The sequence below is a fragment of the Ovis canadensis genome, chromosome X (genome assembly GCF_042477335.2).
Source record: "Ovis canadensis isolate MfBH-ARS-UI-01 breed Bighorn chromosome X, ARS-UI_OviCan_v2, whole genome shotgun sequence".
In the NCBI taxonomy this organism is placed as follows: Eukaryota; Metazoa; Chordata; class Mammalia; order Artiodactyla; family Bovidae; genus Ovis; species Ovis canadensis.
The window spans coordinates 130,912,939-130,938,421 of record NC_091727.1 but is presented as its reverse complement, the minus strand read 5'-3'; the positions used below and the strand labels follow the sequence as shown (position 1 = coordinate 130,938,421).

The 25,483-nt window shown below is 37.3% G+C and overlaps 1 protein-coding gene across 1 annotated transcript in view; it reads left to right on the top strand.

Annotated features, from left to right (window-relative positions):
• The window catches only part of RADX (RPA1 related single stranded DNA binding protein, X-linked), an 84,794-nt gene extending 60,603 nt beyond the window's left edge, over positions 1–24,191 (top strand). The window contains 3 exon segments of the mRNA XM_070291251.1: positions 5,309–5,595; positions 12,396–12,563; positions 24,009–24,191. Coding sequence (XP_070147352.1) covers positions 5,309–5,595; positions 12,396–12,563; positions 24,009–24,139 — 586 coding nt within the window. The 3' untranslated portion in view covers positions 24,140–24,191.
• The last annotated feature ends 1,292 nt before the right edge of the window (positions 24,192–25,483 follow it).

Here is a 25,483-nt window from a genome sequence, read left to right as displayed (position 1 = left end):
CCTTTACATAGGATAAGCTTTTGGTTTCTTAGATTCTATTATGTTTTTTATTCTCTATTTCATTTATATTTACTTTAAGTATAATTACTTCTGTCACTCCTAGTTCCTTTAAGTTTAATGTTACATTATTGAATGATATCTTATTTAATATCAGTATTTATGTTATAAATTTCCCTCTGGTCACTACTTTCACTGAATCCTATAAGTTTTTATGTTGTATTTTCATTTTTGTTCATGTACCATAATACTATACCTCAGGGTTGGTTGGTTGGTTGTTTTTTAACTTGTGTGAACAGAGGCAACTCAGTCACTCTATATGTCAACCTGCTCATCTCTGAAATTGACATCGGGCTTCCCAGATGGCTCAGTGGTAAAGAATCAGCTGCCAGTGCAGGAGATGCGGGTTCAATCCCTGGGCCGAGAAGGTCCCCTGGAGGAGGAAATGGCAACACACTCCAGTATTCTTGTCTGGGAAATTCCATGGATAGAGGAGCCTGGTTGGCTACAGTCCATGGGGTGGCAAAGAGTTGGATGGGACTCAGCGACTGGCATGCACTCAAAAGGGATGATAGCATTCCTTTATTTTTTATTTACTTCATAAAATTAGCCTAAGACTTTTTTTAATTTTACTTTATTTTACTTTACAATACTGTTTTGGTTTTGCCATACATCAACATGGATCCACGAAAGTACTTTTTAAACTGTAAATGTTTCTCAGAGTTGTCACATTTGTATAGCATCCCTCTACAGAAAAAATCTGGAAACTAAGTAAAAATAATCAGTTAATTCTTATAGATTATGTGAGTATAAACCCTTGGATGTGTTACCATATAAATGATTGGTTTAATTTTTTACTTTTTTTGAATCTATATGATTTTTATAATATTTTGCCCAGGCTTATAGATAATTGCCTTTAATTTCTCTTTATTTTTTCTTGGTTATTATCAATATTTAAAATATATTGATAACTTTTAGCTATTCGGAGCAAGCAAACCTTAAAGAAACTGATAATTAAATTTAAACAGTCACAATTGTTAAAAAAAAAAAAAGAGAAATGTAACTAGAGTGCGAGCAAAAGATCAAATCTTATTCAGTTGGTGTAGTGTGTAGTGTCCCAAACCCCCAACATGGCATTTCTGTTAACAAGATAGTTTCTCAAGAAGTGTCCAATACATGAAGTTGATAATGGTTCTTCCTAATTTACAAAACTCTTTTACGTTTTTTCTTTTTTAAATTGAGGTATAATTAGCATATAATATTATATTAATTTCAGGTGTACAGCATAATGATTTGGTATTTGTATGTATAGCAGAATGATTACCACAGTAAGTCTAGTTAGCATTCATTACCATACATAGTTAAAAAATTTTGTTTCCTGGTGATGAAAAAGATCTACTCTTAGTAAGTTTCAGATATGCAGTCTGGTATTAACTATAGTCACCAAGCTGTACATTCCACCTCCATGACTTATTTATTTTATAACTTTTGACCCACTTCACCCACCCCCTCACAAACTCTTGTTTCTGGCAACCATCAGTCAGTTTTCTGTATCTGTGAGCTTATTTTTTTGACTGGTCTTTTTTTATTGCACATATAAGTAAGATCATATAATATTTGTGTTTGTCTGACTTACTTCACTTAGCATAGTGTCCTCAAGATTCATCCAAGTTAAGATTTCCCTTTGACTGAATAATATTGCTTTGTATATATACCACATTTCCTTTATACATTCATTCATTGATGGGCACTTAGGTTGTTTTCAGGTCTTGGCTATTGTAAATAATGCTACAGTGGACATGGGGGTATATATATCTTTATGAGTTAGTGTTTTTTATTTCTTTGGATAAATACCCACTAGTGGAATTGCTGGATCATATTGTTTTTCTATTTTTATATTTTTGAGGAACCTCCACACCGTTATTCATAGTGGCTGTACCAATTTACATTCCCACGGTGCATAAGGGTTGACTTTTTTCCACATGCTCACCAATACTTGTTTATTCTTATATTTTTGATAATATCCATATTAACAGGTATGAGATGATACCTTGTGGGTTTTATTTGCATTTTCCTAGTAATAATGTTAAACATCTTTTTATGTACCTGTATGCCAACTGTATGCCTTTGGGAAAATGTCTATTCAGATCCTCTGCCCCCTTTTTAATCATATTGCTTATTTTTGTTTACTGAGGTAAACAAATTATTTATATATTTGGATATTAATCCCATATCAGATATATGATTTGCAGTCATTTTCTCCCATTCAGTAGGTTGCCTTTCCATTGTGTTGATGGTTTCCTTTGCCATGCAGAAGCTTTCTAGTTTTACATAGTCCCCTTTGTGTTATTATATTTTGGGTTTAATGAATGAATTGGATCTATATGTGTTTACAAGGTTACTAATGTATTCCCAGATATATTTCATGTTAGTTTTGGAAATTATTATGTGTGTAAATTCAAAAGTACATATTTTGTGAATATATAGCTAATTTGTGTATGCAATTTGATTGTGTTAGGTATTTTGAAGATTACAGAGTTTAACATCTTATCCTTTGTATCTGGTAACAGAAATAAATGAGACATATACTGAAAAGCTAGCAATGAACAGTGATAGTACTACTGAGATCATAAGACATTATAAGTAGCTTCTGACTTACACAGTCCTTTAAAGTCCATTATATGTTTGCTACCAAGCACAGACCTGATCACTGACTGGAATACCCTGTGTTTTTTCCAGTCTTATAGATCTTGCACCAGTATGGGGTCATTGAAGGCAAGCAGGAAAGAGGCAAAGGAAATAGCTCTTCCCACTCCCATATGCCTTCATATACCCCTACCTGTCACTCTTATCCACACAATGAAATGCTTAGTGTAGATTCAGTGAAGAAACAAAATCACCACACATACACATTTATACAATGACCTTTTTCAATTCACAACCTAAATATGGTCTTCTGAAATTTTTCTTCATTAAAATATATATCCACTCTCATCAGGAATAAGGGTAAAATGATTCACTAAAATAAGAATGATTACTATAATTCTGATAAATAATTCTATATATATGTATAATTTTGCTAGGTAATTAAGCTGTATCTTAGTTATGTGCATATGTGCGTGCTCAGTCATTTCAGTCATCTCTGACTCTTGGTGACGCTATGGACTGCAGCCCACCAGGCTCCTCTGTCCATGGGACTCTCCAGGCAAGAATACTAGAGTGGGTTGCCATGCCCTCCAGGGGATCTTCCCAACCCAGGGATCGAACCTGGGTCTTCTGCTTTGGAAGTGGATTCTTGACCACTGAGCCACCAGGAAGGCCATCTTAGTTATGTTTTGTGCCTAAAGCATAATGTGTTTTGTATGGTAATATTAGTAATATTCAAGCTAAAAATTAAAGAATTATAGTATATGATTTTCCATTTTTAGAAAAACCTGAACTCTAGATACATTTTGTCTCTTTCTTAATTATTGCCCTTGAAATCTTAGTATTCATAACCAGGGACTGCCAATATCTCCTGTACTGATTTCATACCCATTTGTATTAATTTTGAAACATAATTACATATTATATGTAACACAGTTACAGTCCCAAGTTAATAAATTAAAAAACAATTCATGATTTTTTTCAGAAGATCTTTTTCACGTGAGCATTAAACCTTGCCAGTTCTTAACACTCAAATGAGAATATAAGCACAGAAAATAGACTATCAGACTTATTCCTGACAGTGTGAATTAGAGGATTTTTTTTCCTATGGAGTAGATGAAATTATTTAATTTTTCAAAATTGGAATGGCCTATAACTTGTTCTTTGCATAATATATTTTAGAACAAATCAGTCAGGAATTCTCACTATATTGGGTTGTAATATCTACTTATTGCTGATCTGATTATGTACTTTTATTGGTTTAGATAAGAGGAATTCATTTCTAGAAGATAAAGGGATTAGATCCATTGCCCAATCTCCAGTTTAGTCCTATTAGAGTTTTCCTCTTGGCTTTTATTGAGTCTTTTCCTTTTCACATGTGATTATATGTTCTGTCCTTTTTGTTATCAAGTGGTAGGTATTATAAGGAAGTTAAGTGTGTTCATCAACTAAATTTTGAGAATTAAAAAGAAACTCTTTTGTAATATTGCAGTATTTGAAATTCCTGGTAAGAAGTTCAACTTCTTCATCTTCTCTCAAAATTCAGTCTAGTATTTTACCTCGTAATAAATGTTCAGTCTCTGTCTAGGGTTAAGAAACCAAGAAAGTAGTCTAGGGATATGGAATAAAGTCCAAAAGCAGAAGTGATATATTAACCACACTGAAACCTTGCTGTTGAAACACCCTTCTGTCTCAGCAAGGTCTTTTATATTAGGAAAATAATGAACTCCAAGGCACGAGCAGCATACAATGAAGCAATTCAGCAACCTTATTAAACTTAGGAATGGAGTTCTGAAAAAACAACTTGGTTCAGGTTGTCTGAGCTAGCAGAACTGACAAAGTGAGAAGATCTGGCTTTTTAACTGATTCTACTCTAAGTCTTCAGATTCCAGTGTATATTATTCAATTAAAATGTTACTTTACCAAACTCCTTAGTTCAGTATCTGGTACATAATAGGTGTTGCTGAGTGAATAACTATCACAGTGTGTAAGAGATAAATTATATTCTGCCTTAGAAACTAAATACGTTAAGCAAGTTGTACATAAATGATAAATGGACTTGATGACAGAGAACAATCAAGAGTTGAAGTGGTCTTTCAATTTAGTGCCCTCTTTGTTTTTCATATGTTATTTATATCTGAAAGGAATATCCTATACATGGTCCTTTTGAAAGAGTGTTATATCCAAGAAATAGACTATATTTTGTATTTGTTCAGGGTACTTTTAGCAAAAGTTAACAAAATTTATTTTAAGCTTACCTTCCACAAGTAGTGAGGAGTGGTTCAATCTCTAAATGTTCATATTCTCATGAATTTGACTTAACTTGAATTTATCACTGAAAATACAAGGAATGTTTGTTTGTTTAAGAGCATTTAGGAAAGATAGAAAAAGTATAAAGAAGATAATTAAAAATCTCATTAATTCCAGCAACAGAGAAAACAATATTTTTTTCTTTGGAGTAAAAGTTTATTTTGAAGGTGAATTTTAGTTCATTCCTCACTTTAATAAGATTTATCTTTTGGACATTCAGTTTATGTTTTCTAGGCAGCTGTTTGATTTTTACAGTTATTTAAGCTATTTCTTATTAATCTGCTTCTTTGTACTGAATTACCTGATTTCATTAGTTTATAGGTCAGTTGTGTTTATCTCATTGTTTCTTTAGCAGGTCGAGAAAACGCCATAGCTTCATAGTGAGAGCCAAAAAAACTATAAGTGATAAATGGGAAAGTCAGCTGTGGAAAGACAAGAAGTTCAGCTTGATAGATCACCTGCATTACAGCCAGGTTTATCCTGAAAGTATTCCACGAAAATTTAGTTTCGAGCACAGACATCTTCTTGGTCGGCAGTTTAATTCTCAGCCTGCAAAATACATACCCTCAGAAGGAAGGGTCCCAAAACTTGATAATTTTAAGAGCGCCCGAAGCCTTGGACATTCTGAATTAACCATCTTAGGTAAGTCGCATGTTCTTTTCTTAGAATATTTCTGTCTCCTTGTGCTTTGTTGCTCAGTCATGTCCAACTCTTTGCGAGCCCATGGACTGGAACCTGCTAAGCCTCTCTGTCCATGAAATTCTCCAGGCCAGAATACTGGAGAGGGTTACCATGCCCTCCTGCAGGGGATCTTCCCAAGTCAGGGATCCAACCCAGGTCTCCCACATTGCAGGTGGACTCTTTACCATTTGAGCCACCAGGAAAGCCCTTGTGAATGTTATTTACTTGACATAATTTAAATACAGATGATATGATTTTGCTTAAAAAAAAAAACAAACGCTCCACCTCCACCTATCCAAAAAAAAGTTAAACCCAAAGAGAGCTCCTGTTTGGCTCAAACCAAAGGAATGGGAACACATCCTAGAATACATGAAGCTTTAATTGTGGGCTTTTAAATATTGGCAAATCCTTGGAAAGTATTTGAGGAGAGAAGACTGGGAACCAAGGGAACTTTTCTATCCCCTGACTGACTCTAAAATCGATTCTCTTCTCCTTTAGCCACCACTTTCTTGCTCATCTTCTCTGCCTCTCTTTCTCGGTGCATCTGAACCACTGAAGGGTAAAATGTCAGTTCAAGAGAAAGGGATAATTAAGAGAAGATCCTATGAACTTCTGTCTGTTTAGCCTGTGAAGAAAATAAAATTCTCAAGTAACTTAGGTTGAAAAGAAACAAGCTACTGAAAAAAAACTATCTTGTTTTTTCTCTTTTCTTGGCCATGCCACACAGCATGCAGGATCTTCGTTCCCTACCAGGGATTGAAACCGAGCCCCCTACAGTGGAAGCTCGAAGTCTTAACCACTGGACCACCCAGGAAGTCCCCAAACTATATTGTCTGATAAGTGACAATAAACTTATTTTCTTAGGTTGTTCTAAACTGACATGTAGCTATGGAACTTATAAAAATTTAAAGTCAACACATTTTTAAACTTCATTTTTAAATTTTGTTTCTCGTGAATGAAAAATGTGCACAAAAATTAATTATCTAGAGATACTCTCTAGATCAAGGGAAATTTTTTATTTGTACTTGAAAGGAAGATCTGATTACCTTAAGTGAAAGAATGATGAAATGCCATTAGCAAATTAATTTAATGCCTGAAAGAAAATGTATTTCATAGATTTTTATATCTCTAGTACTGGAATGAATTACCTTGACCTTTATCAAGATTCCTTTTTCCCTCTTACTCTCTCCCACTCTTCTTCCCTACCTCCTCACATATAAATATTACATCCATGTGATTGTGTCTATGTATATAATTTATGAAAAGTATGAATTCCCACTGACTGTTAAGACAGTCTCAGATCTAAGTTTCAAATGCTTCTTTTTATTAGACTGCATTGCTTGGTCTCTTTGGGTAGTTTATCTATCTTAGTTTTATATCCAGGAAATAATAATTACAGCAGAGATTTCCCATACAAGAAGTAACCATGAAAATCATGAGTTCATTTGCAGTCATAGAAATTGAATATTTTTCTTCTTTTCAACATGTTACTGATCCTCTAAACATTTCAGCTATCTTATGTATCACCGAAAAGCAAGAATCAGATGTAAAGGAGGCTAATTTGTTGTTATACTTAACCAGCTGTAATTCATGTTAGAATTGGACTGCTTTATATCCTACCATTTTTCAAGGGCGTAAGTGGATTTACAGGGATAAAAACATTGAAAAATAAGCTACATGTGGATTAAATAAAACAGAACATTTTAAATAAAACAGAAAAAGTAAGTATTACTAGGTGCCTGTAAATAACAAATTACCAGCATTCAGTAGGAATTTTCTGTGAGTTTTCTTGCAGGAAGGGAGAAAAGGGATTGTTCCTGATGAGGTACTTAGTTTCAAAGATAAAAGAAGCCTGGATATCTTCTAGTCTTACGTACTGGATAGGTAAAAGTCAGGCCATGATTAGAAATCATGTCTTAATCCTTTACCCTTATAATGTCCCTCCCCCTTCTTTCTTCCCCCTTCCCATAACAACTAGTTTGTTCTCTATATCTGTGAGTCTGCCTCTTTTTTGTTATACTCACTAGTTTGTTTTATTTTTTAGATTCCACATATAAGCAATATCATATAGTATTTGTCTTTCTCTGTCTGACTTATTTCACTTAATATAATGCTCTGCAAGTCCATCCATGTTGTGGCAAATGGCAATTTTTTATCTTTTTTATGACTGAGTAGTATTCTATTGTGCATGTATACCACTCTCCTTTATCCATTCATCTGTTGATGGTCACTTATCTTGCGTCCATATCTTGGCAGTTATCAGTAATGCTGCTGTGAACATTGGGGTGCGTGTATCTTTGCAAATTAGTGGGGGGTTTTTATATATATAGCCAGGAGTCATATGGTAGCTCCATTTTTACTTTTTAATGATGGCTGATCCAACAGGTGTGAGGTGATACTTCACTGCTCTGCTGTTTTAGTGTGAAAGCAGTCATAGACAATGTGTAAGTGAATGTGCCTAACTATGTTTAACTAAAACTTTATTTATAGACAGTTGAATTTGAATTGCATGTAATTTTCATGTATCACGAAATATTCTTTTTTTTCCAACCATTTAAAATGAAAAACAAGTTTCCTAGGCCATGGATTCTTCAAAACCAGGTAGAAGCTACATTTGATCCCTGCTCCCAGCTCATAGTTTGCTGACCCCTATTCTAGATCCCTGTTTTCAGATATAACTGGCTAAACCAATGAAGGCAGATAAGTCTGAATGATTTTTAAAGTTCTTCTGACATGAAGAGTGTACAGCCTACACTGATACTACCTTCTAGTAGTTTATTATCCTTCAGCTTTATCTTGCTGATCTCTAGAGGGCCCAGTAATTTTGAAGTGTCTTATTTTGGGAGCCAGAAAGGTTATTCAGACCATAATCCCATTACTTGGTTGTTAGCTTTGACTGGTCTAGGGTGAATCATTATTGAAAATACTGCACAGAATTATTAATCTTCCTTCCCACAATTCCAATGGCTCCCAACAACCAGTTGGGTACTGTGGCAATATCAGAAACCTATCCCAAAAGTACCAATTCTTGTGTTAATAATTCTCGTTACGCCATCTTACTTGACTCAAATAAGTAGATAGTATGTGCTAAAATCTCAGCTCATTGCCTATTACATAATAACACACTTCAAAGAGAAGATATTTGAATGAAGTAAGATGAAATTTTCAATACATTTAGCCCAAGTATAAGCTTTTTAATCTGTTCGTCAATTTTAAGAATTATTTCTCACTTAAAATATTAAGAAGATACTTCTCAAAAGCTTGATTGGACTCAAAGATGGCATTAGTACATCATTGATTCTGCAAACACTAATTTATTAATAGTTGCTCATGAAATGCTATGAGTCAATTAAAGTTTAAAAGTTCTCTCTTCAGTTTGCATTTGACTTAGACAATGAGGAAAATAATTACTCAGCCAACCTTTAGTAAACCTCTGAAAGCCATCTGTTTATCTCTTGGATATCAAGAGATACAAACTCCAGTAACAATAGGTGTAATTTAAGGAGAATGTTAAGATAGTGTTTTGTAGACTTTTTAATCAGGATTTTTTGTTGAAAAATTTTGTATCATTCTTTTCCTTTTCTGAAAAATGGATTTAAATCATCACAAATTGTAAATAAGTAGTTGCATTAACTGTAACATCAAAGTAATGTAATATGCTGTAGTTACATGGAAATCATAAGGCTTTACTTATCTTGATTTTTTTCTCTTATTAAAGCAACCAAGCAGAGCAACATAATTCCTGCCCTCCTTGGCACTAGCCTGCACGCTCAGGACCAATTATTTGTAGCCCTGAGGTATGCCTCCTTCCGTGTCAAAGGCTACTTGAACCATTAAAATCTGAGTAGAACTGGATTCCCTCACTCTTGGTTTCTTCACTGGCTGTATCCTTAGGATATCCTATTCCACTGACATGCTTCTCATTCTTGTATCCCAAATGGAGCCGCACACTGGATTGTATGGGTTACTGTTGCTACCCCTTAATTCTGTCCCTTATTCCATTGCATAATAAAAGTAATTTAATCCTTAAACCTTAAGTACCTACTATCAGATTTCATCAGTGTAAGACACACTTTTTTCCCCGTATGTTAACATCTTTTAAAATGGATATTGATCTTACAGTTGATGCCATGCCTTTGTTTAATTGGTAGTATTTTTTTCCTTAGTGGTGTATAAAATAATGATCATCTTAAAAAACAATGATATTTTAGATTTCATAAAATATAGCATATACCAAGTACTATGCTAGGTGGTGGGATCCTACCCAACACGTACACACACAAACACACAGACTTTCATTGGAAAAGGAATACATTGATAACGAAGAATTTGAGAGGAAGATATATGAATTGCATACAATATACTTTACAAAAGAGGAATATGAGCTTATTTGTTTGATTTTCTATTTCCCTCTAATTTTTAATATAATCCACATGTATTACCACACTTACCTAAGTAGTATGTTGTAAGTTACCTAAGTAACACATAAATTGTCACCATTGAAGTGCATTATACCTGTACATTGTGGGGAGGATATTTGTGTTCATCTCTTTTGCTATTGTGAATATGGATGAATTCATATTTGAATACAGTGCACAAATGTCCTAAAGTCTAATTAGTTGAGAATTGTACATTGAAATGTGCACGTATACATTCTTTTACTCAATTCCACAAATATTTACTGAGCACCTAAGGCATGCTCAGTGCTGCTCTGGGGACTGAGGTTACATGAGTTAATGCAAACGATAACAGAGCCCTGTGGTGAAATGAGGTATGGCGATCAATGCTAGAAGAAAGGGGTTAGAGAGTGCTGTCATTGAAAATGGCTAAATTTTAAATGGAGTGGTCAGGGAGGTCTCCCTAAGAAAATAATATTTCACCAGACATCTAACGGAGGTGAAGGACCAAGCCGTGTGTTTATCTGGGGAAAGAGCATTCTACGTACAGGAACATCAAGTACAGAGGTCTTGGGCATATTTACTTATACATTTGCACTCTGAACTCTAGTTCAGCCAAACAACTCATGACGAATTCTACCAGTAATGTTGAAGCTAAACTCACAGTATTCTATAATTTAGAAAGCAACTCATAATAGTATCAATGACACAATGATAATAAAGCTATCTTCCTAAAAATCGAGGTTTCCAACTTGATATTTTCTCAGTTCTAAAGCACTCTTTCTCTTTTTTTACATTTGCAAGTTGGAATGCATTTTATGGTCAATGGGTACATTTAATGCAGTGTTTTCTTTTTATTAAAAACCCATCATGTAAGAAACGAATCGCCAGTCTATGTTCGATACAGGATACAGGATGCTTGGGGCTGGTGCACGGGGATGATCCAGAGAGATGATATGGGGTGGGAGGTGGGAGGGGGGTTCAGAATTGAGAACTCATATACACCCGTGGTGGATTCATGTCAATGTATGGCAAAACCAATACAGTATTGTAAAGTAAAATAAAGTAAAAATACAAATTTAAAAAAATAAAAACCCATTATTAAATGGATGGTATGCCTTAGATTTGGTATTAGAATCAAGGAAATAGGATAGGAGTATGTGCACACTGACATGAGTTTTGCAGCATTGCTGAGTTATGAGGGAGTAATAATACTGAATTGGAATCCACAGTAAATTCTAGATGGTATGACTATTTTAGTTTATGAATACCAGATTTTAGTAATCCTTAAAAAGCTTTAAGTAGCCCTTAGTTATTTGTTAAGTTACAGCTATGTAACTTAGTGTTGTTGACCCATAAAAAACAAAGAATGGACTTCTGTTTCTGGATCAGTTTACAGCTTAACTGGAAGGACTTGTTTACATACCATTGGCTCATGCTCTATACTTAAGAATTGCTATGGGATGAATAGGGCAGATACTGAAGTCATAGAATCTATAGGACTTGCTGACTAAATATCAGGGAAGAATGAAAGGGAAGAGTTAAGGGTAACTTCTAAGTTTCTGGTTTGAGTGTCTGGGTGGAATTCAGAGTTGTCAAGCTGTGCTCTGCATATTTTTCCTTGATCCAGTCAAGATGGTTTCCTTACTCTGGCCTGTACTTTTGGCTTCTTCCTGCCCTACCTGAAATACCCTTCCCTCTGTTTATTTAAATGCTGCTCATGCTTGAATACCCAGCTGAAACCCTTGCCTGTCAGAAGTCTTTTTAATCCACCCTAGTTGACATTGACCCTCATAAAGAGACAACAGACATAGGTCAGGATGCATGGTGGTGGTTCCCCCAAGCTGCAACCTTTTCTAGCCCTAATGGTGAGTGACTGAAATTTTTCTTGTATGTTTGAGGACAAATGGAACCTTGGTACTTCCATCCCTGGCCTTGCTTGAGTCTTATATCCGTAAGTCCAAAATGGCAGTAAAAGAACCAGTAGTTATCTCTGAATTCTCCTGTCCTGTAATGGTGCGTATCATAAATGATGATGAAAATTCTCTACATGTCTTCATTTTTGTGACTAGGCTGTTCTCTCAATATTAATATTTAAGCCATCCATCAATATTTAAAAGATTTGGGACTGTTATTTCCAACGATGATGCTAGATTGCTCTGAAGTGTCTCCTCTTTCAATCAGTATAATGTATTTATAAGCATTTGCATGGCAAAGGGTTTAGTCCCTTTGCCCAGTTTTGAAAGTTATTTTTTACAGTTATGAAGCTATCTGGCACACGTGAGGATCAGACCATCAGATCTGGCCTCATTAGCACCATGTTACTAACTACACTTTTAATAATGTGTGATTTTTCTGTAACAGGTCTGAACCATGAGAGAGCAATCAATGTAGCTTTCCTCCCCATGTATTCTCTACAAGATGCCCGAACATCTCAAGTAGACACATTATTAACCTGCATGCGTTACAGCTGTGTGTATCCACAGGCATCAACTGGCAGTGAAATAATTAGAAGTTCAAGAGTACTTGCAGGTGAGACAATCTCAGGATCTTTGCAGTCAGAAAATAAAATCAATTAATAATGCAAATGGTCCCAACCTTAAGATGTTACTATATAAACAGTTCTAGCTTTAACATTTGATACAGTTTAAAGAATTATTTGGTAAAAGTACCCAAAGATAAATGAGAATATATTTTAAAATAAAATTGGATAGATTAATGGTTTCTACTCCAGGCAGGCATTAAGAATGTTCTTTTATAATACATTTCTAAATGTAAGTATTCACTAAACTGAAGTGGTATGCATATGGAACAGTGCAGCTTTTACTCCTCTCTCCTTTTAATTCGGGCAAGACAGTTTGTCCTTTCACCTTATAATTCCCCGAAATCTCAGTGCCCCCATACTGTGTGCTTAGTCACTCAGTCATTACCGACTCTTTGCGGCCCCATGGACTTTGGCTGCCAGGCTCCTCTGTCCATGGAGATTCTCCAGGCAAGAATACTGGAGTGAGTTGCCATGCCCTCCTCCAGGGGATCTTCCCAACCCAGGGATAGAACCCAGGTTTCCTGCATTGCAGGCAGATTCTTTACCATCTGAGCCACCAGGGAAGCCCAGGAATACTAGAGTGGGTAGCCTATCCCTTCTCCAAGGGATGTTCCTGACCTAGGAATCAAACTGGGATCGCCGCATTGCAGGTAGATTCTTTACCAGCTGAGCTACCAGGGAAGTCCCATACTATAGTGCAGTACAGTTGTTTTCTCTTATAAATAGTTATTCAAGTGCTATGCAATAAATTCCTTGAGGACTGCTAAGCATGTGTGTAATCCCAGTAGTGAAGCCCTTCAACCAACGAATTGTTTAGGCTGCTATATAACATCCTGAACTTTAAATCATTTTTATATATGAGTAAAATGACATGTCCAATTATAATTATCCTATTCACTTTCTTCTGTCATTTCTATTTCCTAAGCATGTGGTAACGTTTCTAGCCATTTTAATTGAGCTTATATGAATATTCCCTTTAAAAAAGCACTAAAGAAACGCCTTATTATCTTGGGATTTTATGGTGGGTCTTTCTAAGCTGATGAAACTCCTGAGTGCATGTTGTTTTTAAACAAGTCTTAGGAGTTGTGCCTGATGATGAAGTAACTTTTGGCAGTAACAGTTACTGCAAACTGAACTTCCCTGGTGGCTCAGATGGTAAAGAAACTGCCTGCAATATGGGAGACCCAGGTTCAATCCCTGGATTAGGAAGATCCCCTGGAGAAGGGCATGGCAACCCACTCTAGGATTCTTACCCAGAGAACTCCATGGACAGAGGAGCCTGGTGGGTTACAGTCCATGGGGTCACAAAGAGTTGGACACAACTGAGCAACTAACACCTCACTTCAAACTGAACTTAAGTATCCAATTTTGTAAGAGATAAGGTTCTTTATTTTTCCCACAATCCATTTTAAAGATGATATATTAACTTGCAGTATTACTTCTTACGGGGCCTCCCGAGTGGTTCAGTGGTAAAGAATCCACCTGCCAATTCAGGAAACACAGGAGATGCGGGTTTAATCCCTGTGTCAGGAATATTCCCTGGAGGAGGAAATGGCAACCCACTCCAGTATTCTTGCCTGGGAAATCCCATGGACTGAGGAAGCTGGCAAGCTGCAGTCCATGGGGTTGCAAAAAGTCAAGCGCAGCTGAGCATGCATACACATTACTTCTTACGTTTCAGCTCCTTAGACTGTCAGTAACCCCGGATTTGGTAATTAGGGCCCTAATCTGCACTTGAAATCTCTATGGAACTCTTGCTCTTGCTTTACTGCAGTATCCACTTCTGTCATGTTTCTTCTGCTGTCTGTGTATGCTATTAACAATGTAAAAAAACAAAGACAAAATTCATAGTTACCCACTACTTGCTAGTGCCAACATTCTTCCAGCAGTCACTTAACATGATCATGTGAAAATACCTGGTACCATTCTGCTAGAGCAGTTAATATTTGGGACATGAAGGGCAAGAATCACTAGAAGAGAGAAGGGATATAATCAAAAGCAAGGTAATTCATTTCAAACATGGAATACCATATTTTTCATGGCGTAATGATAGTGTCCATTTAGCTCTCTGCAAAGCATTGTGCCTGGACATTTTACATAAGTGACATCTATTCAAAAGCAGAGACATTACTTTGCCGACTAAGGTCCGTCTAGTCAAGGCTACGGTTTTTCCTGTGGTCGTGTATGGATGTGAGAGTTGGACTGTGAAGAAGGCTGAGCACCGAAGAATTGATGCTTTTGAACTGTGGTGTTGGAGAAGATTCTTGAGAGTCCCCAGGACTGCAAGGAGATCCAGCCAGTCCATTCTGAAGGAGATCAGCCCTGGGATTTCTTTGGAAGGAATGGTGCTAAAGCTGAAACTCCAGTACTTTGGCCACCTCATGGGAAGAGTTGACTCATTGGAAAAGACTCTGATGCTGGGAGGGATTGGGAGCAGGAGGAGAAGGGGGCGACTGAGGATGAGATGGCTGGATGGCATCATGGACTCGATGGACGTGAGTCTGAGTGAACTCCGGGAGTTGGTGATGGACAGGGAGGCCTGGTGTGCTGTGATTCATGGGGTCACAAAGAGTCAGACACGACTGAGCGACTGAACTGAACTGGACTGAATAACTAATCCTAACAAGAAGAGCCTTGCAAGGTAAACATTATTATCTCCTGTTGATAGATGATTAGACTGAAGATCAGAGAGATTTATCAGCATAGATAACAGCTAGGATTTGAGCACAGATCAATTTGGTTCCAAACATTTCCATTCTCTCCATAATTACAAATGGAAAGATACACAGATACAAAGAACAGACTTTTGGACTCTGTGGGAGAAGGTGAGGATGGGATGATTTGAGAGAATAGCATTGAAACATGTATATTACCATATGTGAAATACATGGCCAGTCCCAGTTCAATGCAGGAAACAGGGCACTCAGAGCTGGTACATTGGGACAACCCAGAGGGATGGGATGGGGAGGGAGGTGGGACCAGGGTTCAGGATGGGGGACGCATGTTCACCCATGGCTGATTCATGTCAATGTATGGCAAAAACCACCACAATATTGTAAAATGATTAGCCTCCAATTAAAATAAATTAATTTAAAAAATATACAGAATAATGTAATGCAGTGGCTTACAGTATAACATTGGTATCATCTTTTCAACATTTTTATAAACTAGTTTTTTTTAATAATAAAAGCTATCCATGTTCATAATTTAAAAATTCAAATAATACCAAAAGGTACAGGGTAAAACTGAAAGTTTCCCTCCCTGCCTTTGAAGGTTCATCCCTTTCTACCAGCCCACCCACTCTCTGGAGATAACCTGTACTTAAATCCTTTAAGAAATTATTTTTACATTTGACAGTATATTCTTTCTGTCTCACATACATGCGCACACACGCACACATACAGTCTGTTCCCCTCTCTCTTAGATACATACATGGAATTATATTAAACATGGTTTCATAACCAACTTTTATCTGTTAACACTTGAATAGCTTTCATGCTAGTATCAATATATAGAGAGCTACCTCTTTCATTTTAGTAGCTATAAATACTCCACTGTGTAGCTATACTGGTATTTACTTAATTAGTCCCGTATTGATGGACATTTAGATTGTTTCCAAATGTTTTTTATACTGGCAAACAGTACTGCAATGAGTATCTATATCTATCTGTGTGTGTGTATGTATGTTGGTGGTGGTCAGTTGCTAAGTTGTGTCTGACTCTTTTGTGACCCCATGGACTGTAGCCTGCCAGGCTCCTCTGTCCATGGGATTTCCCAGGGAAGAAGACTGGAGTGGGTTGCCATTTCCTCCTCCAGGGGATCTTCCCGGATTAGGGATTAAACTCACATCTTCTGTGTTGACAGGCAGATTCTTTACCATTGAGCCACTGGGGAAGCCCCATGTGTATGTATATATAATCTATAATCTTTGTTCACTTATATATCTGTAAAATGAATTCTTCAGTCCAGTTGCTCAGTCATGTCCAAATCTTTGTGACCCCATGGACTGCAGCACGCCAGGCCTCCCTGTCCATCACCAACTCCCAGAGTTTACTCAAACTCATGTCCATTGAGTCGGTGATGCCATCCAGCCATCTCATCCTGTCGGCCCCTTCTCCTCCCACCTTCAATCTTTCCCAGCAACAGGATCTTTTCCAATGATCAGTTCTTCCCATCAGGTGGCCACAGGATTGGAATTTCAGCATCGGTCATTCCAATGAATATTCAGGACTGATTTCCTTTAGGATGGGCTGGTTGGATCTCCTTGCAGTCCAAGGACTCTCAAGAGTCTCCTCCAACAACACAGTTCAAAAGCATCAATTCTTCAGCACTCAGCTTTCTTTATAGTCCAAGTCTCACATCCATACACGACTACTGGAAAAACCATAGCTTTCACTAGACAGACCTTTGTTGGCAAAGTAATGTCTCTGCTTTTTAATATACTGTCTAGGTTGATCATAACTTATCTCCCAAGGAGTAAGCATCTTTTAATTTCATGGCTGCAATCATCATCTGCACTGATTTTGGGGCCCCCCAAAATAAAGTCTCTCACTGTTTCCACTGTTTCCCTATCTATTTGCCATGAAGTGATGGAACCAGATGCCATGATCTTAGTTTTCTGAATGTTGAGTTTTAAGCCAACTTTTTCACTTTCCTCTTCACTTTCATCAAGAGGCTCTTTAGTTGTTCTTCGCTTTCTGCCATAAGGGTGGTGTCATCTGCATATCTGAGGTTATTAATTTTTCTCGGCAATCTTGATTCTAGCTTGTGCTTCATTCAGCCCAGCATTTCTCATGATGTACCCTAGATATAAGTTAAATAAGCAGGGTGACAAAATACAGCCTTGATGTATTCTTTTCCCTATTTCTTAGATGTCACCAAATTCAAAATTTTGGTGTAAGTGAAAAGTGAAAGTGTTAGTCACTCAGTCGTGTCTGACTCTTTGTGACCCATGGACTATAGCCATGAGGCTCCTCTATCCAAGGATTTCCTGGGCAAGAATACTAGAGTGGGTTGCCATCTCCTTGTCTAGGGGATCTTCCCAACCCAGGGATTGAACCTGGGTCTCCTGCATTCCAGGCAGATTTGAGACATCAGGGAAGCCCAAAATTTTGGTAGGTATTGTCAAAATGTCCTTCAAAAAGGTTATAACAATTCACACTTCAACCAAAAGAAAGAGTGCCACTTGACTCACTCCCTTAAAAATACTAGATAGTATCAGTCTTGTTAATCTTTGGCAGATGATAGGCAAAATGTATTGTTATCATTATTTTCATTTGCAGTTCTGAATTATTTCTAAGGTTCAATATCTTCATATATTTATTGGCCATTTATATTTTTCTGTGAACTTTCTAGAACTTTCTATGCTAGTTTTTTTTTTCCATTTTTCTGAGTTCTTTTTAAAATTAATTTGTAAGCTCTTTCTGCATACTGAAGAAATTTAACCTTCATTGTGTGTTGCAAATACTTTTTTTATCAGTTTGAAATTTATTCAATGGGAATCTTGTTTTGATTTGTTAAGTAATTTTATTTTTATGTACTCAAATATATCAGTCTTTCATTTTTGTGGCTATCGATTTTATGTCAGACTCAAGAAGACATCACTCAGTCGAAGATTTTTTTTTTTAATTCACTGTTTTTTTTCTGATACTTTTATATGTTTTTTTACTCACATATAATTTGTATTGTGGTAAAATATGCATAACATAAAATTACCACTTTAACCATTTTAAAGTGTACAATTCAGTGACACTAAGTACATTTACAGTGTTGTGCAACCATCAATGTTAACCATTTTCAGAACATTTTCATCATCTGAAAACAGAAACACTATACCTGTTAAACAATAACTCCCCATTCCCCTCTCTCCTTAGCTCCTGATAACCTCTATTTTACTTTCTGTCCCCATGAATTTGCCCATTCTAGATATCTAAGTGAAGTAATGCAGTTTAGTCCTTTTCGGTCTGACTTACTAACTTGGTATAATATCCTCAAGGTCCATCCATGTTATAATATATATCAGAATTTCACTTCTTTTTACGTCTGAATGATCTTCTGGTGAATGTATGTGCCACATTTTTTTTAATTCATTCGCCTGTTGATGGACATTTGGGTTGTTTCCATCTGTTGACCACTGTGAATAGTTCTGCTATGTAAATTGGTATGCAAGTACCTGTTTAAGTCCCTGATTTCAGTCGTTTTAAGAATATCCCTAGGGTTGGAATTGCTGAGTCATATGGTAGTTCTCAGAGAAGGCGGTGGCATCCCACTCCAGTACTCTTGCCTGGAAAATCCCATGGATGGAGGAGCCTGGTGGGCTGCAGTCCATGGGGTCTCAAAGAGTCGGACACGACTAAGCGACTTCACTTTCACTTTTCACTTTCATGCATTGGAGAAAGAAATGGCAACCCACTCCAGTATTCTTGCCTGGAGACTCCCAGGGACGGCGGAGCCTGGTAGGCTGACGTCTATGGGGTCACACAGAGTCGGACACGACTGAAGCGACTTAGCAGCAGCAGCAGCAGCTTGGTAGTTCTATATTTAACTTTTTGAGAAACCAGCAAACCATTTTCCACAGCAGCTGTACCATTTTACATTCCCATAAGCAATCCATGAGGATCCCAATTTCTCCACATTCTCACCAACACATTATTTTGGGTTTTTTTTTGGGAGGGGGCTCTGCTTTTGAGTGTTTTCTTATAATAGCCATCCTACAGTGATATCTCATTGTGGTTCTGATTTGCATTTCCCTAACTACAAATGATAGCATATATTTATGAGCTCGTTGGCCATGTGTATATCTTCTTTGGAGAAATGTTGATTTAAGTCCTTTGCCCATTTTTGAATTGGATTGTTTGGGAGTGTTTTGTTTTTTTTTTTTTGCTTTTGTTAATATGGTTTCATTTTTATAGTTTAAAATTTTAATCCATTTGGAATTTATTTTGGTATAGAGAATGAGATGGGGGATCCAGCTTAATGTTTTTCCAAGGGATTAGCCGTAGTTCCCAAATCATGTTGAATAATACTGATAGGATATTGAAATTGCTATTATACTTTTAACTGTTAAGTACAAGAATATATGTATGTATATACACACATACACATCCCACCTCTTTGAAAGCAGTTTCCATTGATAAACATTTCAGAAGTGTAACATGGTATGAAAAGGTTTTAACACATGTAAGAAAATAATTCTGTTATCCTCTAGGTAATCCGAATTTCCAGTATTATGTTCAGAGAAAGGAATGACACACTATATTACAAGATAGGTTAGACTGTGCTGCAGTACAAAGCAATTCCAAAGTCTCAGTGACTTCACACAGTAAAAGTTTGTTTCTTGCTCAAGTCAAGTCTGATGCAATCAGTTATTAGCTTTCTCCCCAGCAGTGATTCAGGAATGTAGCCTGTTTCCATCCTGCTGCAGCTCCAACAGGAACAAATGACTTCTAGGGTTGTCTAGGCGAAGGAAGAAAGGGATGAAAGAAACTGGCTTGTAATTGTGTTGGACCAAAACCGCTACATTTCCACTCACATTTGCCAGAACTTATTTACATGATCTCCACCTAACTGGTGGATCAGATAGATGGTAAAGAATTTGCCTGCAGTGCAGGAGACCCAGGTTTGATCCCTGGCTTTTGAAGATACCCTGAAGAAGGGAACGGCAACACATTCCAGTATTCTTGCTTGAGAAATTCCATTGACAGAGGAGCCTGGCAGGCTACAGCCTGTGGGGTTGCAAAGAGTTGGACACAACTGAGCGACTAACGCTAACCTAACTAAAGGGAGGCAGGACTCTTTGTCTCCCATGTGACCATGAATAGGAAATGGAATGGTAAACACATGGCATTCCTTTGTCACACTCACCTTATGCATATATGATGTTCCTAAAAATATACAATTTTTGTAATTCTAACAATTTAAAACAAGATGTAGAGAAGCTCATTTTATAGGTAAAATCTATAACCCTCTTAAAACAATTCCTTTGTAATATAAATGATAACATTGTAATTTAATAGCAGGGTGTTTTTTAAAGCAGGGTATCTATTAGTTCTATTTACTTATTTACATGATAGCAAAAGTTGCATACAACAATAAGAGTGACGTTTATAGTATGAATTGCTTGGATTACATAAAGCACTTTTTATAGACAACTGTGTAAAAGCACATTTTATCTATTTAAAACTTTTGAGACACTTTGTTTTACTGCCCATCAAAACACATTTATAAATAGAAAAGAATCAGTATGGTAACAAGAGAAGCAATATTACATTTAACGAAAACCTCCAAAAATTTGTAATGTAATACCAGTTTTTCTGAAGTAGAAAAGGATGGTTGCTGACATTTAATTGTTACGTCAGCTACCAAAGTGCTTTTTCATGCATTTAATCCTCCTATGATGTAGTTACTACATGAGCAGATTGAAGCACAGAGAGGTTGTCATTTACACAAGTAGGCAGAGTCACCTAAACAGAAGACTGACTTATACATTTTGTTGCAGGTACTGGGTAACTCAGTATTTATAAACCACATGGTAACAATTAGAATTATTAAGGTTTGGGTTTCTGTTGTTAGCATCAAATCTGAAGATCTTAAAATCTTTCCAAAGCACCTGGATTAAAGTCCATTCTAATCAAAGAAGGAGAAAACTATATAGTACTAGCAAGTTTTTGTTTTTTTTTTTTTAATTTTGACTGTGCTGGGTCTTCATTGCTGCATGCGCTTTTCTTTAGCTGTGGAGTGGGGAAGGATGGCTACCCTCTAGTTGCAGTGCATGGGCTTCTGTTCTGGTGGCTTCTCTTGTTTTAGAGCACGAGCTCTAGGGCACAAGGCCTTCAGTAGTTGCTGCACATGGGGTCAGCAGTTATGGCTCCCAGGCTCTAGAGCACAGGCTCAGTAGTTGTTGCGCACAGGCTTAGTAGCTCTGCAGTAAGTGGGATCCGCCTGAATCAGGGCTCAAAGCCAGGTCTCTTGCATTGGCAAGTGGATTCGTTACCACTGAGCCACCAGGGAAGACCTAGCACTTTTATTATATCCATTGTGTGTTAGGGACCTTGCACAGTTTTAAATAATTCATCAGGGGCTTCCCTGGTGGCTGAGTGGTAGAGAGTCCACCTGCCAGTGTGGGAGATGTGGGTTTGATCCCTGGTCCAGAATGTTTCCACATACCTCAGAGCAACTAAGCCCATGCAGTGCAACTGCTGAGCCCATATGCCACAGCTGCTCAGGCCCACGTGCCTAGACCCTGTGCTCCACAACAAGAGAAGCCGCCACAGGGAGATGCCTGTGCACTGCAACTAGCCCCCACTCTGTGCAACTTAAAAACAAAGCCCATGCAGGAACAAACACCCAGCAGAGACAAAAATAAATAAAATTATTAAGGATTAAAAAAACATCCGATTCTGTGGCAGATGTGGCTTTCGTGTGAAGCTGATGAAATCTAAGCTTGAGGAGTTCTCACTTGCATAAATCCCTTCCGAGGCCCTTCTGGGGTTTTCTTGGAGGTATTTTTCTTTCTGTTTCATAAAGAGGGCCCCCCAATACTGTACCTTTTCAGGCCCCATAAAATGTGGATGTACTGCTAGCCTTTTAGCATAATTTTTTAGAGAAGTAGCACAAAAGGTTCAGAGCCCTTACTTTGATGCCAGACTGTCCAGTTTAGAATCACCCTGTGACTTTGGTTATTTTACTTAACCTCTAAATGTTTCAGTCTTCTCATAGTTAAAATGAAATCTTTGTCATGTGCAGTCACAGAATCTGTGATACAGTAGTTTAGTAGCGGTCAGGTAGTGTTCTGAAAGATATTCCTTAAATCCCATTTTACCCAAGAAAAGGAAGGAAAGAAAAACAGTACTCCCTCATGTTTGGCAGATTGACTCCGTGTTGTGGTACCCCTTTGGTGCTTTGTGGTTGTTTAGTCACTCAGTTGTGTCCAATTCTTTGCGACCCCATGGACTATAGCCTGCCAGGCTCCTCTGTCCATGGGATTCTCCAGGCAGGAATACTGAAGTGGTTTACCAGGCTGTCCTCCAGGGGTCTTCCCCATGCAGGAATTAAACCCGCATCTCCTACGTTGACAGGTGGATTCTTTACTACTGAGCCACCAGGGAAGCCCCTTCAGTACTTAGCCAGTTGTTTGTGGTCCTGTCTTAGCCCTCACTTCTGCTCTGCAGAGACTGATGGTTAGCCAGAGGTGAACAATGAGTGTTTTCTCAGGCCTTTTCTGAACATGCATCCAGCACTGGGCATATACGTGGCTACCTTGATTCCTTGAAATACACAGGAAGTCTTAAAAGCCAATAATACTCCCCCTACATCTCTTTTCCCAGCTCCTTTCTCTCCAGGCTTTTTGGTCTTATCTATTGCTTGTCCCAACTTTATCCCCTGCTCTATCTGCTCTGATTGATCAGTGCTTTTGCCTTAATATCAGTTCATTTCAGTTCAGTTCAGTCGCTCAGTCGTGTCCGACTCTTTGCGACCCCATGAATCGCAGCACGCCAGGCCTCCCTTAATATGCTTTCGGCAAAAGCCACTGGGAAAGCTACCCTAGTCGTGGGGGTGCTCCAAATTGGGCAAAACAAAAGCAGTTTCTTGCATCTGACCTTGAGGGAGCTGCCTAAGACATCAAAAGGACACAACCACATCTTTGAGAAAAAGGTCAGCATTGCTCCCTCTGATGCTACCAACCTGTACCAGGAGGGCAAGCTGCCATCTTCATGACTGTTGCTGATTTGGGGAGTAGGTGGGCAGTTCAAAACAAGCACACTCTTACCACAGTGCAGCAGAATCTCTATTCATTAATCTTTCACCAGGTTGTTGTTTTGTTCTAAATTCCAGAGTTCTGCAAAAGCTGATCTGAGCTTCTTGCCAGCTTCTAAGTTGCTTTAGTGGAGGGAGAGAGCCCTGAAATTCTGTACTCTGCCATTTTCATCAATGTCTCACCCAATCCCCTCTTGATAAAGGTGCTTAAGAATATCCAAAGCTAAGTTAGTTAATAAAGCTACTTCAAAGGAAATATACTTTAAAAGCAGCTTCAATTATTATTCTTACTTTGCTTTATGTCTTAGAAGTTTTGTAAATAATTGATAATTGAATTTCAAAATAGAAAAATTTATTCTTTGTATTTCCTTGAGGAGTACTAGGAAACTGTTTACTTGGCACCTAAATGACCTTGAAAATATGTAGATTTATTTAGTTAATTAATTATGGGGAGTACCAGCTTGTATCTTGACATTTTTTATAGCATTCGTTTGATGTATTCACTGTTATCTGCAGAAATTACTGTGACATAACTCGATGGATGTGTGTGATGAATTGGAGGGAAGAGGGAGAAAATCACAGACACTGTTAATTATAAGAAAAATCAGCTTTTGTGATACTTAATTTGAGTAAATATTTATCTGTTTTATAATACTTTCCATCTGCTTTAATTTTAGGTGACATTATCAAAGCAGTATCTAAAATGGATAGAGAACATGGCATCTGTGTCTTGGATATCTGCAGTTTGGGGAACAATAAAGCAGAAGTCTACTTGCACAAAATTTACAAACCAAATATAACTTCTTAAAAATTGGCAAATGAAATGACTAAAGGTTATAAATAAAGCATTGCTTTAAAGATATTCTGTTATTTTGTTGTGATTTCAATAACCGTTTTTCAGCAAGAATATTACATAAATTCTAAAGTGGTTTTCTGTTCATCTTGTGTTTGGAGCTAACACAGTTCATTTTAAATTCATTACTTGAAAAGGTCATCAAGCCCCAGAGGGATGGTACAGGGAGGGAGGAAGGAGGGGGGTTCAGGATGGGGAACACGTGTACACCTGTGGTGGATTCATGTTGATGTATGGCAAAACCAATACAATATTGTAAAGTAATTAACCTCCAATTAAAATAAATAAATTTATCTCAGAAAAAGAAAATTCATGTTACTTGTTTCTTTATGAATATTATCTTGACTTAGAATTTGTGTTCACTGTTCTATTTGTGAAAGTGTCCATCGTGACTGACTTTGCCACCCCCGGAAACTGTAGCCCACTGACTACTCTGTCCATAGGGTTCTCCAGGGAAGATACTGGGGTGAGTTGTCATTCCCCTCCCTGTGATCATCTTCCCTACTGGGGATGGAACCAGGTCTCCTGCATTAGCAAGCAGATTTTGTTTTGTTTTGTTTTGTTTTGTTTTGTTTTTACCATCTGAGCAACCAGGGGTGGCTATCTGTGTAGCTATTTTATTCTACTGCCTCAGCATTAAGGCATCCCAACTTACAAGAGTAACTTTTCATGTACATTTAGCATCCTTGCATTTTTAATTGGGTTATGATGGAATTCTCCCATCCCAGTTCTAACCAGAAGAAGTTTGTGGTCATAAGCTAACCATACTCTGACCGTGCTTAGCTTCTGAGATTGGACAACATCAGGCACAGACAGGTGGTATGGCCATAGACTACAGTGGAAAATTCTAAATTGCTAATTTGAGGATTACATTCCCCTAAAGCGGTCAACCTGCATTTCTTATAACTGAGGTAGTTTCTGTCATTTTCAAAAGCACATGTGGATTGTTATATTCCAGTTGCCTTGGCCTTTAGTTTGGTCAGCTGTACAATGAGCATACTGAATTCAGTTGGCGTAAGGTTTTCCACTCTATTGTGACTTCATACCCTTTGAATATCTAAATGTTTTGACCAGTGTGTGGTCTTTTGTTCTTAAAATTGTGTTTAAAGTTAATTAAAGTAGTGAATCCTCCTCATATTAAAATTTTGAATGTATTATTAAAGAAGTCAAAACTTGTCTCTTTCTGAATGTATTTGATGTCTTTCTTCCATATTTTTGACCTATAATAGACCTACATGTACTTGCTAAATGAGCCAGTATGATTCTTCCATATGGGTTGAAAACTGTTGTTTATCAAAT